This window comes from Taudactylus pleione, unplaced genomic scaffold (assembly GCF_031769625.1).
Source record: "Taudactylus pleione unplaced genomic scaffold, aTauple2 ptg000086l, whole genome shotgun sequence".
Classification (NCBI taxonomy): Eukaryota; Metazoa; Chordata; class Amphibia; order Anura; family Myobatrachidae; genus Taudactylus; species Taudactylus pleione.
Window position 1 is genome coordinate 5835547 of NW_028284488.1, and position 18910 is coordinate 5854456.

Consider the following 18910-nt stretch of genomic DNA (forward strand, 5'->3'; position numbering starts at 1 on the left):
ATTTTCAATAAAACAAAAACAAACTATAGAAAACAAAAAATAGCAGTACAAAGAGTATTGTTCAAACGGTCACAGAATGAACAATAAAAAGAATCACATTAACATGCGATTATGCAGCATATATAAATATATGTGCAGAACATTGTATTAAACAAAATATTAAAACTGTGTGGCAGCAAATAAAGTAGTACAACAGCAAGTGCTGGCAGCCCCCCCAAATCAACCAGTGTCAGGCGGGGAGAAGGCGCTACCCCTTAGACCATAGTGAGATGTGTACCATGGTGACCATAATTTAGGAAATTTGGGAAAAGTTCCTCTAGCTGTATACAAAAATCTTTCGTGGTTAACAGTTTTATTAACTAAGGAGACCCAACTGTGAAAAAGAGGAGGATCAACCCCGAGCCATGCCTGTGCTATAATAACCTTGGCCAGGGATAACAACTTAAAAACATACTTATAGATTATGACATTAAACAATTCTCCAAGGGAGAAACGAAAAAAGACATATAAGTGGGTCAAGGAGAGGCAAAGCAGATAAAGTAGTATGGATGCAGTCCCACACCTGGTTCCAAAAAAGGTGCACAGCCTGGCACTGCCAAAGGAGGTGCCAAAAAGTCACCTCAGCTGACCCACATCTACAACATCTGGAATCTGCCCGAATTCCCATATTAAAGAGACTAAACGGAGTAAAGTATATTCTGTGAAAAATAAAAAATGTATCTGCTGGTAGCGAACACAGGCAGTAGCATCCCGAGTACCACCAAGCATAAGTGTCCACTGTTCGTCTGAAAGAGTCCTCAAGTCAGCTTTCCACCTAGGTCTTAGAGACTGCTCAAGGCCATTAGTAGAATGTGCATTTAAAGTAGAGTAAATAGCAGATACCACACTACAGGCAACCACAGAGAGCAGTATTTTTTAACAGGACAACCTAGAATGGACGGAGGGGAGTCCCCGAACTGGGCACCCAAGGCATGATGTAACTGCAGGTAATGAAAAAGTGCAGAATTAGGCACACAAAATTCAGATTTAATCTGATCAAGGGTTTTAAGCAAGGCATCTTGATATATGTGACCTAGGGAAGGCACGCCTGAGGACCAAACAACATATTTGCAGCCCTCCAAACCTCAATCGCCTGCTTAAGAATAGGGGCATATGTCCTTTTACATTTCCCAACCAGGAGAAACTGTAACAGGGTTAGTGCAGTCGCAGTTTGCTCACTCAGGAAACCCGGGAGAGACCCCCCACTGATATAGTTAACCCATGCGACTAAATGGGCCAGCTGAGCCACCAGATAGTACAAGCGGAGATCAGGCAAGGCCAGACCGCCACTTCCATTGGGCCTACATAGAGTAGAGAGTTTAATTCTAGCCCTCCTGTCACCCGAAACAAAGGAAGAGAAAAGGGCATTAATTACCTGAAACACGTGTTTTGGGGATATATATTAGGGAATGTTTGATTTGCAATTTGCCCGCAGACCGAGCGATTATTTGCCATTGCGTATGCATCGCAGTGCGCGAAGGCAGCAGTGCATCCGCTGTACGTTTCACGCAGACCACGGAGGCCCATTGCAGATTGATTGACAGGAAGTGACCGCTTGGGGGAGGAGACATGGGGTGGTTTGCGAAATGCAGGCGTGCCTGGCCGTTTGAACGCCTTTACGTGGGCGTGCATAAATTAGCCACTACAGTTGCATACACAGCTCTGCGTGGCAGAAGAGCTCCTTGGCCTGCCCGTGGTCAGACCTTCTGCAAGGATAAAATGCCCGCCGATGTACTTCGATGGTACTGATGCTTAAGTAGGTATGCGTTGTTGTACGCAGGTGAGATGCCATCTGAGATGTCTTTATGCGCGGGTTATCTTTGCTAACATTAGCATATTATTGCAACTGCGTTGCGTAAGGCGACACAGTTGACGTTGCATTAGCGTACATCTCTGAATCTGGCCCATAGTTTTGAGCGTACACGATACCCAGACACCCAAGTATTTAAAACAATCAGTCCCCTTTCTTGTGTTTTTAAATTTGTTATTTATATTCATGTCATTCGGTATATTTTCAAAGACGTGGGGCCAAATATAAAAGGGTGAGAATTTAGAAAATGTGAGAGTTTAGCAGTAATCTCTCACATAGGTTGAGTTTTAACTTCAAAATGGGAAAACATCTGGATGAGAGTTTTAATCATGAGTTTTTTTAGTTTAAAAACATGCAAGTTTATATGTTCTCGGACTCTATTACATTGGCCGAGTTTAAAAAGTGTGACAGATTACTGCTAAACTCTCACATTTTCTAACCTCTCACCCTATTACATTTGGCCCGTATTGTACTGTCATGACGTATTTAGCAGTGTATATATATATATATTCTGTGAATGTGACAGTCTTGTAAGCCTTTTACGACACTCATACTATGCACATACATTGCAATAAAGAGAAGCCATTTCACAGTTGCTGTCTGAAGAGAGTGCTTCGACGTGGGGCAACCAGATTTCAATTACATAAATTGTCCCGATGACAAAAAAAAAGAACTAGCTGGTTAATAATAAGGGATCCTATGTTAAAGGAACAGATTAAGGGGCTGATTCAGCAGCGCACGCAGGTGCAGCTGCTGATCGCAGATTCTCGATGGTCAGGAATCTGCACATGCGCCCCCCCCCGTACTGTGTAGGTGATTGTGCAGTACGGGTCTGTGTGATCGTACACAGTTCGGCAGCAGGCTGTCAGTGGTTGACAGTCTGCTGCCATTTCTGGACGGGGAGGGGGTGGCGACGGCCTCTGTTTCCTAAAACAGAGGCGTGTCCCCTCCGTTGGGGGGTGGGAGGAGGACAGGATCTCCGTCGGCTGATGGAGATTTCTTGGCCTCTTTTCCTGAACTGCAGTGGTCGGCCTGCGTGACCCCATGGTCACTCAGCCGGCCGAGGATCACACAGATGATGTGATGCAGCGTCCATGGACACAGCTCAGATCATTAATGCATGCAGGAGGACGGAATTGCAAAGCTGCTTGTATGAGGCTATGCAATTCCATCCTGTGCTGAATCAGGCCCTAAGATACCAAAGTACCGTAGATCTCAGGTATTTCACACTGAGTAGCAATATAGTGCAGTTCAAACCTTATCAATGTATTAAAATATTTAGGGTCATAGGCCCTCATTCAGAGCCGCACGTTAACAACAGTACGCTCGTTGCGTTCCGATGTTGACTAACCGCGCATGCGTCGGTGTTACACTGCGCATGTGCGTACGGCAGATTGCGAGTTTTTTTTCTCTCGTTCCTAAAATAGCGTACAGGAAGTGACATGTCAAATGTGATTGACAGAACAGGGCGTTTTTGGGTGTTGACGGCCGTGGAGATGAAAAAACGCAGGCGTGGCGAGGCGTTTTTGGGGCGTACATACATTAGCAGATGCGAATGTCAAATGTGTTCGGACCGTCTCATACGTCACTGGAACATCCGCTTTCCCTTCAAAATGCTCGCACAGCTTAGGGTCAGGATTACTCGACCACATTGGCGATGGCCTTCTCCTCCGTCCCGGGACTCAACGATGGTGCTGCGATTAATCGCGGCTGGTCAGTAAAGTAATTAGTGTTGGATTGAAAACCGGCTTGGTATGTGTTTGGAAAGCAGTTTATTGGGATAGCACAAAAGCGTACGCAGGTGGAAATCAGAGCTGCTAATGTCATGATTACACAATCAATTAGCGTACATTTTTGGTGTTTTATTTTGGCCACAATTTGTTGGTTATGGCCTATTGTAACAATAATGTCATCATGTTTTAATTAGCTCCCCTTTTTTTTGGTTTACTGTGGAATTTGCATCGCTATGTGATTTTTTAAACGTTCCTTAAAGAGGCCTTTTTTTTTTTTTAAGAGGGTCAGTTTTTGCCTTTAGGGCCAGGATTAAATGTAACCCATTTGTACAATAATGTCACAATACAATCTCATTTTTTTGTTTTAAATTTATTGTTTAAACACAAACAAATTGCCCTAATATTTTGTTGCCTTTTTTTGTGGCAAAGATATTTGTTAAAAAAAAAAATAAAACCATAACTGCTAACATAAGCGTAAATACAAAATTTAAAAACATTTCACAAGAAAGGAGAGGGAAGTTTTGACCAGAAAGGAATATGAGCCAAGCACAGAAGGAGTGTGGGAAAAGTCGCCATTGCTGTCACCGTTTTCTCGCCCGTTTGGCTGGGTGAGGGTGGGCGCCAGACCGGGTCCGGGATGCCATCGGGCTGGCCTGTCCAGAGGCAGATGTTGTGGCCTCTGGACTAGGCACAGGGCTAGGCACATTTGGAGGATTGGCTGATGTGCGCCAGAGGTGTAGGATCCGGATGTTCCGGCAGGAAGGGAGGTCGGCTCCACCATGTGCTGGCGAACGAGCTGCTCCAGGGCATCGGCGATGCGGATGTTGGCCCTGGTATTTTCCGCCAGGGCCTGACCAATGGTCACGTTGGCCGCAGCATTTTGCTCCAGGGCCTCAGCCACCCGTATCAGACTGGCGTCCATCCTCTGCAGAATCTCCGTATGGCAATCCGATTTAAAATTGAGTTCTGTGAGGAGGCCCACTGCCTGCGAGGGGGCACGCCCTGGACTGGCTTCTGCAGGGTCCTCAGCCGGATGTACTGGTTCCTCCCCTGCAGAGCCAGCAGAAATTCTGCGGCCAAGGCTCCCCTCTGGAGCAGACTCATCCGCCTCTGTCTCTGTTAGGAAAATTGCGAAAAGACTCACATTAGAATCTACATATTGGCACAATAGCATTTCAGAGTTGGTGACATCACAAGACTTACCTTGGCCAACATGAGGAGCCGCAAAGTCTGGCATGTCCGTATCCATGTTGGACACGCCAAACACCTCCACAGCCTGCACACACCCCTGTGCCAGCTCTTCTAAGTCTGTCAACTCCAATGACACAGGTGTGGGACCCCCACCTGTCCCCCTTGCATGCCTAGCCCTGTCGGCAAGTTTTTGCTTGAGACGATATTTGAAGTCTGCCCATCTGTGGAATGAAATTGGACCCATTATCCTTTTTTTTACAATGGGGTTTGTTTATAGGATGGGAAAGTGTTTACTTACCGCCGTTTGACATCCCGGGCTAGACGGACATAATCACCCACCCTATTGACAGCAACGGCGACCTCCTCCCACATTCTCCACTTCTGGCTTTGGCTCATATTCCTGGCTGCCTGGGGCAGGATGTCAACGCACTTCTGGATCAAAACCTCCATCTCCTTGCTTGTGAAATGTGGCTGCCTTTTTTTTTTGGCAGCTTTGGCGGGTTGACTGGGGCCAGCAGTCTTTTCCATGTCATCCTCCTCACCTATTTGGGTAAATATGCAGATTTAGCCACTTCACAACTTGACCAATATATTTGTTTTTAAATAATAATTGAGACAAAATGCATGAAGGCCTTACCGCCGGATTTTTGCCCATTGTTTCCCTGGTCTGAAGCCATGTCTCTGCTTCCAGAATGAAATCAACCAGAAATTCAATGTGATTTCGTGACGTATTTATACATGCGTCCTTTGTTTGCGGCCGCATCATTGATTGTGCGTCCCTATGATTCATCCTTAATTTGTGCGGGAAAATAAACACTATTTATGGCTTGGTGTGTGTGGAGTCGAGGTTGGGTTGTTGGATTGTTGGCGGTTAAGTTGTTTGGATTTGGTTGTTTGCGGTTGGAGGATTTGGCAGAGTTGGTTTTTTGTTTGGTTTTGCTACAGTTGTTTTGGTTTTCCGTTCGCATTTTTTTGCTTTTTTCCACATCCTTTCCTGATTTGGTAAGTTTTGTGCAGTCTAATTTGTGGCCAATTGGTGTCTACTTCTGTTTTTTGGTTAGCTATTTTTTTTTAACACTAATTTCATCTTTTTTAGTTTGTTTTGGCTTTCGGACCCAAAGACCTTTTTTTTGGAAATCTTATATATTCGAGTTGGGTAAGTCCATTTTTTTTCTTGCATTTGCGAACTAATTACCGCATTTTTGACTGTTGGTGTAGTGACTTGCATTTGCGAATTAATTACCGCATTTTTTACTGTTGGTGTAGTGACTTGCATTTGCGAACTAATTAACGCATTTTTGACTGTTGGTGTAGTGACTTGCATTTGCGAACTAATTAACGCATTTTTGGCGGCTTATTCATCATGTAAACCAGTTTTGCTTTTCCCTTTTCCATTTTTGGGGTCCATTTGAACCCTATTTGACGTACGGTGTGCAATGTCGTTTTCATCGATGGCCAAATGTGTGTTTCGCCTATTTTATGTGTTGGCTTGCAACAATTTGAAAAACAAAAATTCACCCTCTAAATTTTTGATGTCTCATTTTTGGCTTTTTTACAGTTTATACATATCATGACAATACCCCGGCATGTAAGCAGCTATGGATGGTATCAGAAAGCTAAGTTGTTTTTTGTTACTTTTGGGGTGGCTCAAAAGCCTTACATTGTAAACTTTGAATTTCAGGTAGATCTGGGGCGAATTGTTCTGGCCCTGCTCCTGGAAGACGACCAACCTCAAACTCGTCCCAGGCGTAGGCATCGTAGGCATGCAAGGCCCCAGATATTTCGAACACGTGTCACCCTTTTTGGAATGCCCGATGATGAGGTTTTAAGACGCTACCGTCTACCTCCCAAAATCATCATAGACACTCTCTCATTAATAGAAAGTGATCTTGAGCGGCAAATTGACAGTCCAACAGCAATACCACCACTGACGCAATTTATGGCGGTGTTACATTTCTGTGCCTCAGGATCGTTTCAAACAACGGTGGGAATAGTGGCGGGCATCTCCCAATCCTCCTTTTCCCGGATCCTGAGGGCAGTGATGGAGGCACTTTTCAAGCACCTCCATCATTTTATTAAAATGCCTTTGGATATGGGTGCCCTTAGTGTGGCCAAGGCCAATTTTTACCAAATAGCTGGCTTCCCACACATCATAGGGGTTGTGGATGGTACTCACATACCACTTCAGCCTCCAGCACGGCTGGAGGCAATATTTAGAAACCATAAACACTATCACTCCCTGAATGTAATGGTGGTATGTGATGCCTCCCTCCAGATCCTGTCCCTGAATGCTAAATTACCCGGAAGTGCTCATGACTCCTTCGTCATCCGGCAATCAGGGATATGGCAGAAATTAACCAACCTACAAGCTGGTGATGCGTGGCTTCTGGGTAAGTGGAGACCTTTAGTACATAACAATGTTAAGCTTGATACACAGTGTCCCTGATGTGGTCTATTTTTGTTCACAGGAGACAGTGGATACCCTTGCATGTCCTGGCTGCTCACTCCTTATTTGGCTCCCACACCAGGGCCACAAAGTGCGTATAATTCCGCACTTACAGCCACCAGGCAAGTGGTGGAGCGCTGTATCGGCCTTTTAAAAGGCCGATTCAGATGCCTCCACCGCTCTGGTGGCGAGCTCATGTATGTGCCGGATATGGTGTCTAAAATTGTGGTCCTGTGTGGGATATTTCACAACATTGCCATAAGGAGTGGTGTCCCAATGCAGCCAGAGGATGCCTTACCTGAGGATGGCCCCCCCGAGGTTGGTCGAAGGTCAGTATGTGGGGGGGCCATACGCGATGATGTGGTGGCCAGATTTTTTAGGTAAGTTTGAACAAAACTCCAGTGTTTATACCTAATGTGTTTGTGTTTGTTTGCGAACATCTAATTTTTTTTTTTTTTTCTCACCATCTTCTGTTTGTTCACATAATCTTTGCCACTCCAACGCTCACTACTTCCTGCTACCCTTACCAAACCTGGATCTGGTCCTTTTGGGCATATATTCTGGAACCCATATCGCAACGCCATGTTTGTGGAATCATGTTGGCATGGTCCTTCGTCAACCAGTTCTTGATTTTTTGTTTTTATTTAATTATTTCTTGGTATGTGTTGTATTTGAATTTATCACTGTGTTCTTTTTTTGGGAGTGACCACTTTGTTTTCTCTGTTATGTTGTGAATAAATGTTTGGAGAGTGAAATGGTCTTCCTTTTTTGGGACGTTAACAGCAAGTGTAACCAGGTTAACACAAGTTACATTTGACTAAGGGGTAAACCAGTACTGACGCCAGTTGAGCTAAACTGAAATATGTTTTCAGCTTCCCAATCCACACCAAAAGGAAGCCTGGCCCAACCTTGGGATTTGTAAGATTGGCCTAAGCAGCTTGCGCACCAAGTAGGAACCTGGAAAATGTAGAAATATGTAATTGACACTACACCCAAAAAGGGAAATGACATTGTTACTGTTATGTGTTTCTTGTGTCTGTTTGACATACAAAGACAAAACACAATCTAACTTTTAAAAAAGGGAAATCCTTGCAGGAACAGTCTACTTATGTCATGCTAAACTATCTTGGTTTTGGTTTTTAAAAATGAGCCACAACGTATATTTGTCTTAATAAATTTATTTTGAAAATATAACAAAAATAAAAAAACTACTGCCGAAGGAGGCCAGACAGCCGGTCGAGGGCCACCAGAATGCCGATGACATGTTGGCGCATCTGCCCCACACAATCCGCCACCTCTTGCCGACGCCTCTGTACCTCTGTGGGTGAGAAAAGTGTGTGGGTTAATACAACAATAGGGAATCCACATTAAAAAAAAAAAACACAACCAAATCACTCCTAAACCCAAACCAAAAAAAAAAAAGGGGGGGCTGGCAAAAATACAAGGCCTAGGTACAAATTCCCACAGGTATGATATGTGTATGTTGAAATCACCAGGAAGAGGTAAAGGCAAACCTTCAAAATCACCAAAAGTCAAGCCACAAAAACACGAAGAAAGGCACGACACATGATTACATACAAACAGTTTGTGCTTTAAAAAAAAAAAAACATACCGGGAGACAAAACGGGAGCTCCGGAAATACCTCCATGATCCTCCTCGGAGGATCCGTCATTACCCAAAGAATGGGGAGGAGTTATGATGGACTCCGGGGAGGGGGTAATTGGAAGAGGGGTGGGTGGAGGAGAGGGGGAAGTGGGACGGAGGGGAAGGAGGCCCGACATTTCCGGGAGAGGGTCTGGGAAGGATGGGGAGGAGTGGGGAATAGGGGAAAGATTTGGGGTGGAGTGTTGGCTGGGGGTTGGGGATAGTGGCCGGGAACGCCGTCTGGACGGACGGTGACGGCGGAGTCTTGGCTGTCCCCCTAAAATATGACAAAGAAATTGCGGTTAGTTTATGGACAAATCCGGGCAACCAAACTAAAAAAAAAAAAAAAAACAACAAATAAGCCAAATAGCAGTAGAATGAATAAATCAGAAATAGAGGGGAAACATGCACACGCAGATATGAGTACAAATAATAAATAGGACAGACAGGAAAACATGCACACGCAGATATGAGTACAAATAATAAATAGGACAGACAGGAAAACATGCACACGCAGATATGAGTACAAATAATAAATAGAACAGACAGGAAAACATGCACACGCAGATATGAGTACAAATAATAAATAGAACAGACAGGAAAACATGCACACGCAGATATGAGTACAAATAATAAATAGAACAGACAGGAAAACATGCACACGCAGATATGAGTACAAATAATAAATAGAACAGACAGGAAAACATGCACACGCAGTTTGCCCCACAAACACAAACATTAAAACCACAATACATAACACTTACTTGCCAGGATCTGCATGCGAAAGCATGCCAGCAAGCGGGGCGTTCGCCGTTGCAGGTCGGACCACCTGCGCTCCAGCTGCCCGATGTTGCGGCGTGAGCCGAAGGACCGCAGGCGGGACCGTGCCTCCGCATACGCGGAGCGCTTCTGCCGGTTGGTCATGGGTTGAGGTTGGCTGGTGATCCGGCGATCCATGACCTCCGTAAGCACCAGCAGCTCGCGCCTGGTGAATGCGGAGGCTCTCATGATGGCAATGGTGTTTTTCTTAAAAATCATTTTTGATAAAGTGTGTAAAAATTTTCTGATTGGCTAATGTATTTTGGAAATTAACAGGAGCAATTTTATTGGTTAGTGTATGAGTCATGTGTTCGACAGGGCCAGAAATCTCTGGAGAGTTATGATAGGCTTGATGCAGTGACATGCGTAAGCAAATTTAAATAAAGAAATGAACCCAGGGAAACATGCGGGGATCCACAGCAATAGTACAATTGTTTAATTGTGGTTCACATGTTTTTTGAACAATAAAAGCGAATGTTTCATCCGTACGTATTCTGCGGGTAAACACAAACACGGACAAGAGTAAAGTTTCTTGCATTGTGTTGAAAAAAACAAACAATTAAGCTAATTGATACATTGATTGGCATGATACGATTGATGGAGGTAGGCAGAATAAAGGAGCAGGTAATCGACATCTGACAAGGCCACTTCCTGTTTATACTTGTGCGTGCGTTCCTTTCAAGCCATTTCGGGGATGTACGCTCGCTATTTCGTACGCTCGTTAGTTAGAGGAGGGGTCGTCAGAGTTTTGGGAGGAATTTTAGATGCGAACGAAAATACGAGCGAGCCATTGAATTTAAATATTTTTGTACGTACGCCTAACGTACGTGCGCCCGCTTGCGAGTGGGTCTGAATGAGGGCCATAGTTATCTCCAATCGGGTGTGACAAGATAATTACTCCATATCTTGCAATGTAGTAATGATAATTACGACATGCATTAAATATGGCTGGGCAGAGCTTCAGAAAAAAACATGTCACGGCAAATGCTTGGAAGTTGCCACTATCACATCACTTCCGGGTTTGGACATGGTGAGCATACTGTCAGTGAGGGCAGGATCTTGGCAACTTCCTGTGTGCACGGAGTCTCATCACTGCATCCGTCGCCGCACTGGCTTAATTATGGACGCCCCTAAAACAGTGTTCCAACGCACAGGCACGCCTGCATTTGCCCGACCACTCCCTGTCACCACCCACAAACGGCACTTCCTATCAATCATTATCTGAAGGGGTCTGCGTACACGCTGTGTGTAATCTGCGTACGCTGACCCCATCGCACTGGCTAGTTCACACATGCGCAGTGCGAAGCAAACGCATGAGCAGTACAAAACCATCGGCCAAGTGCATGCGTTCTCTCCTGTGCATTCCTTGCTGAATCCGGCTCTCTGTACACTCCTGCTCATTAATTGATATTAATCACCAATTAATTCCATCTGTTTTTAAACCATATATTTTAAATTACTTGAGCTTTGTTGTATATCAATCAATAAAAACCACACTGAACAAGAATATAATAATGAAATCTGATACTATATAATAAGCAAGAAAGCGTGTCTGTATGTCTGTCTGTTTCTCCTTTATGCATGGCCAGAGTGTTGGATATAGCTCCACCAAATTTGGCATGGTGGTATAGTTTGACCAGGATTAGGTTTTTACCTAGGTTTGAACTTCGTCACACAATCTCTAAAAAAAATGAGGACACTCTTAAATTACAGATTCCAGGGGGTATATTTACTAAAGTGCAGGTTTTTAGAAGTGGAGATATTGCCCATAGCAACCAATAGTAAATATACCCCCAGGTCGGGCTCAAATGGTAAATTGCCAGTCTGCCAAAAACCTATGTGAAAGCTACAAAAGCATCCTTTTAACCTTACAGACTGAGCAGGTCTCAAACTTTATGACTCATGCAAGTTCATATTAAATCCAGAGTTAGGGCATCATGGGCCTGATTAAGAGCTGGACGCTAATGTGAACGCAACTGCTTTCCCGTAATGCAACATAGTTCCGAAAATATATGCTAATGTCAGCAAAGATCACCTAAGCATCAAGATGCCTACTGCTGCCTTCTCACCTGCGTGTGAGCACGCATACCTACGTAAACATCGGTAACATCCAAGTACATTGGCACCCATCTTACCCTTGCAGTAGGCCTGACCTGCTGCAGCCATGGGACCTCTTCTGACATGCAGGGCTGCGTATGCAATCGTAGTGTCTAATTTATGCACGCCCATGTAATAGCGTTTAAATGGACAGGCACGCCTGCGTATTTGTGACCACTTCCCATTACCACCCCAATGTTCGGGAATCTGCGCAGGCGCATGACCCGTTCTGCGCATGTGGAGAACGGGTATGCGATTCTGTTCGCAGACTAGCAGCAGACTGTCAGTGATTGACAGTCTGCTGCCATTTGTGGGCAGGGAGGGGGCAGCGATGCCCTCCGTTCCCCGAAACAGAGGCGTGCCCGCTAGCATTGAGGAGGAGGGTAGTTATGCCATTGTTTGCATGCATTTTACCAAACAGTTGGGTCATTTTCAGGATCAATGGAATGGGGTTATAGAACAATGTAAACAAATAAGGGCTGCAGGTGTACTTCAGGGTCTAGTACTCCCAGCTAGTATTACATATTTACATGTGTAATGCACACTATATAATCAAGCTTTACACCAAGCTCTACAGCTGAATGTATCTGGCATCCTGGCATCCATACTTGTTTTCCCTCCAGAGAGATTTGAAATGGAGACATTGATTTGTAGAAGAATAGCTAAGACAAATGGCTACCAGATGCATGTTTAAGAGGCACTTAATTTGCTATTTAAAGAAAAAAATATATTCTATGCAGGTTTGCTGCTTTAATTGCATGTCTGTTTTGTGTTACTATTTTTTAGAATCGCATGTGGAGAAAGACGAGGTCTGTTAATGTTGGTTCTTCCTGCATTGGTGTGGACCCCAACAGGAACTGGGATGCTGGTTTTGGAGGTATAAAGATGGACTATTTATATATCACACACATATTTGTAGCGCTTTACAGAGAATATTGGCCATTCACATTAGTCCCTGCCTCAGGGGAGCTTACACTCTATGGCCCTGATTCAGAGCCGCTCGTAAGCGGCCGCTCGTTCGTTCTGACCGATGTTCGCACATCTGCGCATGCGTATGGATTTTAATACGCATGCGCGAACCAGTCAGTGTGGCCGAAAATCGTTTGTTCGCTATATAGCGAATGCCTGCTATTTTGAGTGACAGAAGGAGGCGTATGTGGGTGGTAACAGGGGAAGGTGCTTGAAAACGGGGGTGTGGAATTCGAACGCAGGCGTGCTTAAAGGTCAAAACGGGCATTTTAAGGGAGTGCATAATTAATACAGCAGCGTCATTGACCACGTCACTTGTTTTTTTTTTACTCAGAACTGCTCGCAAAATAGCCACAAGAAAAAACCAGCCACAAGAATAGCGAGCAGTTCATACACTGTTCGATGTACTCGATTAATCTAATAAATAGCGGACATGACGTATGGTGCAAGCGGCAAGGGGGCGTATTTTTCAAAATTACAACCGCAAGTTTTGCTCGCTCGTTCAGACTTAGAGGCGTGAACAGACCGCAATTAGCAAACGGTTCATTTGAATAGCCACCCCTTGTTTTAGAACGAACGACCGCAAATAGCGAGCGGCTCTGAATGAGGGCCTATATTCCCTACCACATGTACCCATACATAGACACTAGGGTTCATTTTTGTTTGGAGCCATTTATCATACTAGTATATTTTTTGAGTTTGGGAGGAAACCAGATAACACCCACACAAGCATGGAAAGAATATACAAACTCCACAGAAAGACCTTAATGCTTTGATGCAGTATTGCTAACCATTACATTATCTGTGCTACCAGGGTGATCTCTGAGCAGTGTTATGTATGACTGGTAATTGCATGGTGTTCTCTGTATATTAATGTATGGCTGGCATTTGCAGGGTGATCTCTGTAATATATGGCTGATAATTACAGGGTAATCTCTGTGTAATATTTGGCTGGTAAATGCAGAGTGATCTCTGAGCAGTATCTCTGAGCAGTATACAATATGGGCACTGGCGTAAGTATCGTAGGTGCAGGGGGTGCGGCTGCTATGGGGCCTGGGCCACCTCAGGACATGCCTACGTTTCTTTGCCACCCCCTCCCCGCCCAGGAACGGCAGCAGACTGCCAATCACTGGTGTAGAGAGGTGCTCATGATTACACAGACCTGTTCCAGATGATGCTGACAATTCATCTCCTTTATTCAGAGGCTGTGATCAGGTCTCTCTTCCTCTGGTGCCTCAGATCAGCTGGGCACTGACAGCTGCTTCTCCAGGCCCACCTTGATGGCTGTCGCACTCTGGGAAAGAGAGCCTGGAGCTGTCTATTCAGTGACAGCTACGCCTCCAAACCGCCTCCTCTTACTAAGGGCACTGCCTCTGATTCACCCCCACAGAACTGCTGCCTGCCAGGATGCAGATTTCACAGACATGCACCGCCATAAGTCCCTTCAGCAGCGCAGTCAGCTCTCCCTCAGCGGTCACCTCAGAACTCTCCTCTGGGTCAGAGGGAGCTGCTATATGTAGCCTCTGGCTAGGTGCCAGGATGTTTCCCGCCTGCAGCACATGCAGCTTTAAATTCTTTCTCAGCCCAACTGTCAACAGCTCCAGCTGCGGTGTGTCAGGGGAGAAGGGGGGGAAATCCCTGCAGAGTATCTCACAGCACCATGTCCCCAATGCAGCCCACACACAACAGTTTGCCCAAAACAGAAGATGTATAAACACAGCGGAGCCACATGAGTTCCTTCACAGTCTGAGTATGATACCACCATTTATATAAATGTAGATGATCCTTTGGTGGGGTATCACAGCAGTATGCTAACTCCACATGTTGGCAGTGGGCATTGTGTCACATTAATTATTATAAGGGCACAGTCATGCCCTTATATTCAGGCTGAATCGAAAGAAATGGAATTTTCCCATAAAGAATTCATGAGGGGAGGGGGCATGGTGTTTAAGGGGCTACACCTGAAAATCTATTAGAGGTACAAAGCTGAAATGTGGCATGGGTAAGTAGAACTGTCGCTCGGTGTTGCATTCCAAATTTCAGGGCAAAAAAATAAAAAATGAGGATTTGGGAGTAATCTAATGTTTGAACTGTCAGTTTTTTCTGACACTTTTCTGCTGTTCTCTATGGGGGATATTTGGGAAGGCATAACTCAGGGTAGGGGCCAAATTTATACTTGGGGTTTGTTTTATTAAAACTATTACCTCACAAATGCCCCTTTATACAGATAGGGAGTTTCAACTTGCTGAGCAATGTCAGTTGGTGGCCTCCTGCACGGGGTGTACAGTGGCTTCACTTGGGTGCACAAACATGGCTGCCTTTTAGCCCACATCCCGTTTTTATTAGGTAAACTGGAGGGGAATAACATACATTGTTGTGGGGAAGGGGGTGTTTTGGGTTTGGTGTGGGCACATTATCACAGTAATAAGCCCTGGCACTGCTCACATTAATGAGTTTAATCCTTTGATTCGAGCGGTGCCAGAGGAGTCTGATACAGCACGTGATCATGACGTCACTAATTTATTCAGAGGAGGAAAGTCAACAGAAAATTGAAAAGTGCTTTATTATAAGGGCATGATCGTGCCCTTATATTAAGGCTCAATCGAATAAATGGAATTCCTGAGATGCGGGCATAGTGTTTGAGGGGCTACATCTCAAAAGCTATTGGACTGAGCTAAAATTTGGCATGGACGGGTAGAACTGATGTTTATTTTGTTAGGTAGCTCTTGTTCCAGTTTAGGGGCTTTTGTGGTTCAGGTTAATTGTGAAAGTTACAGTTTTTTAACAATTGGCCAAAATATGCCCCTTTCTAAAGATAGGGTACTTCAACTTGCTGCGCATGCTCAGTAGGTGTACAGTGGCTTCACTTGGGTGAACAAACATGGCTGCCTTTTTGCCTGTTTTTAGTGCAAATTGTTTTTATTAAATTCAACAAAATATAGATAATACAGACTTTCAAAAAAGTGGCAAATCTATCACTAGATAAGAAAGAGGGGAGAAACTCAGACGTTTTTTCCAGTGGATCTGCAAACGATCTAACATATTACCTATTTTCGGTAGATGATAGACCACAAAAAACATACATACAAAAACAATAGTACTTTCCAACTCATTATGAGGAAAATAAAAAAACAAACAAAAAGACACAAAGACATCAGGACATAGGAAGAAAGGAAGCAAAGTTAAGGGAAGGGGAAGAAAAGAAGAGGGGATAAGTACTCACTTTCGATCCAATGGTGTAAATTCATATTTACATAAACCTATTAAACCTCAAATAGATATAGAGTGAAATTACAGAACAGCCAAAAGAGTAGCCATCAAAGGCCATAATCCGACACACTGAAAAATATATCCATAAAATCTAGGAGGGAGAACAGGAAAGAATAGCCTTAAAGGTTGCAGAATCCTTAAAATCTAACCAACGACACCAGGTGTCTCTAAAGGACTCATAACCCCCGTCAGCAGACATCAAAATGTCATCCATATCCATATAGAAATCTATCCTGTTGAACCAATCCATCACCGCTGGAGGAGAGGAGGAACGCCATCTTACTGGGATAACTGCTTTCGCAGCATTATTCAAATGACACAGCAGAGATTTCTTATATCTTGAGAGGGGTCTGGACGACAAATGGAACAACCAAAACAAGGGGTCTGTAGGGACTGCTTCTTCCAAAATTTTGGCAGAAAGAGTAAGAACATCCTTCCAAAAAGGTTGAAGGTTGTAGAGTGGGGCATTGCCACCAAATATGGAGAGGGTTGCCTGGGGCACCGGAGCACCTCCAACAGACATTAGGCACACCTATTCCCATCTTAGAGAGTGTGTCCGGACATCTGTACCAATGGGAAAGAAGCTTGTATTGGGTCTCTACAACACTAACATTGGGAGAACATGCATGGGCTAATTTAAATATTTGTTCCCATTTAGCTTCGCCTACATCCTCTCCAATTTCACGGTCCCAGACTTTTGTGAAATTAGGTAAGGGCAAACTAGAGTCTGCTGATAGAAAGTTATATATTAGAGAAATAGTATGTGTTGGGGGGGCTGAGCCAGCACAAAGCCGTTCAAAGGGAGTAAGAGGTAGGCGAAAAACTGAAAAAGGAGCAAGCGAGCCTATAAAATGGTGCGCCTGAAGATAGCGCCAATGTTCCCGTAATGGGAGGTTCCATTTCTCCCGTATTTCATCAAAGGGAATAAAACTGCCACCCCTCATCAGCTGTCCGAATCTAAAGAGTCCCACCTCAAACCATAAATGAAAGGTTTTACCATCAGTACCAGGGGGGAATTGTTCGTTAAATAGAAATGACATGAATGGAGAATGAGGTGATGAAATCGAGGGAGAACGTCTCAAAGTTTTCCAGCAATTTAGAGTGGGACCAATAGTAGGATGGGAAGAACTGGGGTGGGAGGGAAGCAATGGAGCTATTGATATAGGAACCCCTAACGCATTTGCACACATTGCTTAGTGGAGTCTGTCCTGGACCACTCCAAAATTCTATGCAGAAGACAGGCCCGGTAGTAACCTCGAATATTAGGGAGACGTAGACCTCCTCTGTCTTAATGACGGAACAGGATGTCCAATTTCAAACGAGGCCTACTACCTCCCCAAACAAATTGCCTAATCAGCGTTTAGACCTCTAGAAACCAACTAGATGGTAGCTTAATAGGTAGGGTCTGCAACAGGTACAGAATCCTGGGGAGAGAGTTCATTTTTAGAACCCCTAACCTCCCGAACCACGAGAAGGGCCTGGACCTCCACGAATATAGATCAGAACGTATTTTATTTAAAAGGGGAGTGAAGTTGGTCTCAAATAAGCAAGAAAAGTCCCTAGTAATGACGACACCTAGATATTTCAATTGAGAAGTATGCCAGGCAAATGGAAACGCCGATTTAAGGCCTGCTACCATCTAAGGGGGTGCCGTAATATTCAAGGCAACCGACTTAGAGTAGTTGACCTTAAAATTAGAGAGGTTTCCAAAAATCTTAAATTCATCAACTAAGTTTGGTAGCGAGATAACAGGATTTGTAATTGTGGCCAATAAATCATCGGCGAAGAGAGCTAGTTTATATTTGCCATTACTTAGTCGAAAACCTGATATATCTGGATTCAACCTGATTGACCTTGCCAGGGCTACTATACAGAGAATGAAAATTAGGGGAGAAAGAGGACAGCCCTGTCTAGTTCCATTATTAATAGAAAAAGAGTCGGAAAGATAGCCATTGACTCTGACCCGAGCAGAGGGGAAGTGGTATAGGGCAAGAATGCGCTGAAAGCAGACAGTACCCAGTCCCAGATGGCCCAACACTCCGGTCATGAAGCCCCAGTCTATTCTGTCAAACGCCTTCTCAGCATCTGTAGACAGCAAAATAGCTGGGGCATTCGTGTTTGAGATGTGGTGAATTAGCGCTATAATTTTGGAGGTATTGTCCCTAGCTTCATGGCCAGGACCAAATCCTACTTGGTCATCATGAATTAGAGAAGGTAGGAAATGTTTCAATCTATTGGCAATAAGCTTGGCAAATAATTTAACATCGACGTTAAGCAGGGAGATTGGGCGGTAGCTGGGGCATAGGGAGGGGTCCTTGTCATCTTTAGGGATAACCCTTATGTGAGCCTCTAGGGATTGGTGAGAAAAGGGGATCTCAGATGAGACAGTATTGAAGGCCTGCAGAAGTATAGGAGCTATTTTATCTCTGAAGACCTAATAATAATTAATAGTAAAGCCATCTGGGCCCGGGCTTTTTCCTGATGGGGTGGATTTTATTACCTCCTCCAATTCAAGTAGAATGAAAGGCTTTTCTAGTTCTTCCCTGGCAAGGTCAGCAAGTTTAGGGAACCCGATTCTAGAAAGGTACACCTCGATGGCTCGTTGCTTCTCATTAATGTCAGGGGAGGTCAAGGGGGATGGAAGATTATACAGTGAGGAGTAATAAGAGCAGAAAGCTCCTGCAATCTGATCAGTTTCGTGGAAGACCTGACCCCCCCCCCCCCCATCCTTAATAGAGGAGATAAAAGAACGAGCTCTGTGAATCCTTAGGGATCTAGCCAGCATTTTGCCGGGTTTGTTACCCCACCTATAGTACTGACTACGGCACTTCCTAAATGAGTGTTTAACTTTCTCCAAAAGAAGCTTATTTAGTGTCATTCGAGTTTTGACTA

At 44.4% G+C, this 18910-nt stretch overlaps 1 protein-coding gene across 1 annotated transcript in view; it reads left to right on the plus strand.

Moving 5' to 3' along the window:
- The window catches only part of LOC148529135 (carboxypeptidase A1-like), a 43333-nt gene that overhangs the window by 16600 nt on the left and 7823 nt on the right, over positions 1-18910 (plus strand). Inside the window, exon 8 of the mRNA XM_088468884.1 lies at positions 12566-12656. Within this exon, the coding sequence (XP_088325010.1) occupies positions 12566-12656 (91 nt within the window). The remainder of the gene's footprint in view (positions 1-12565; positions 12657-18910) is intronic.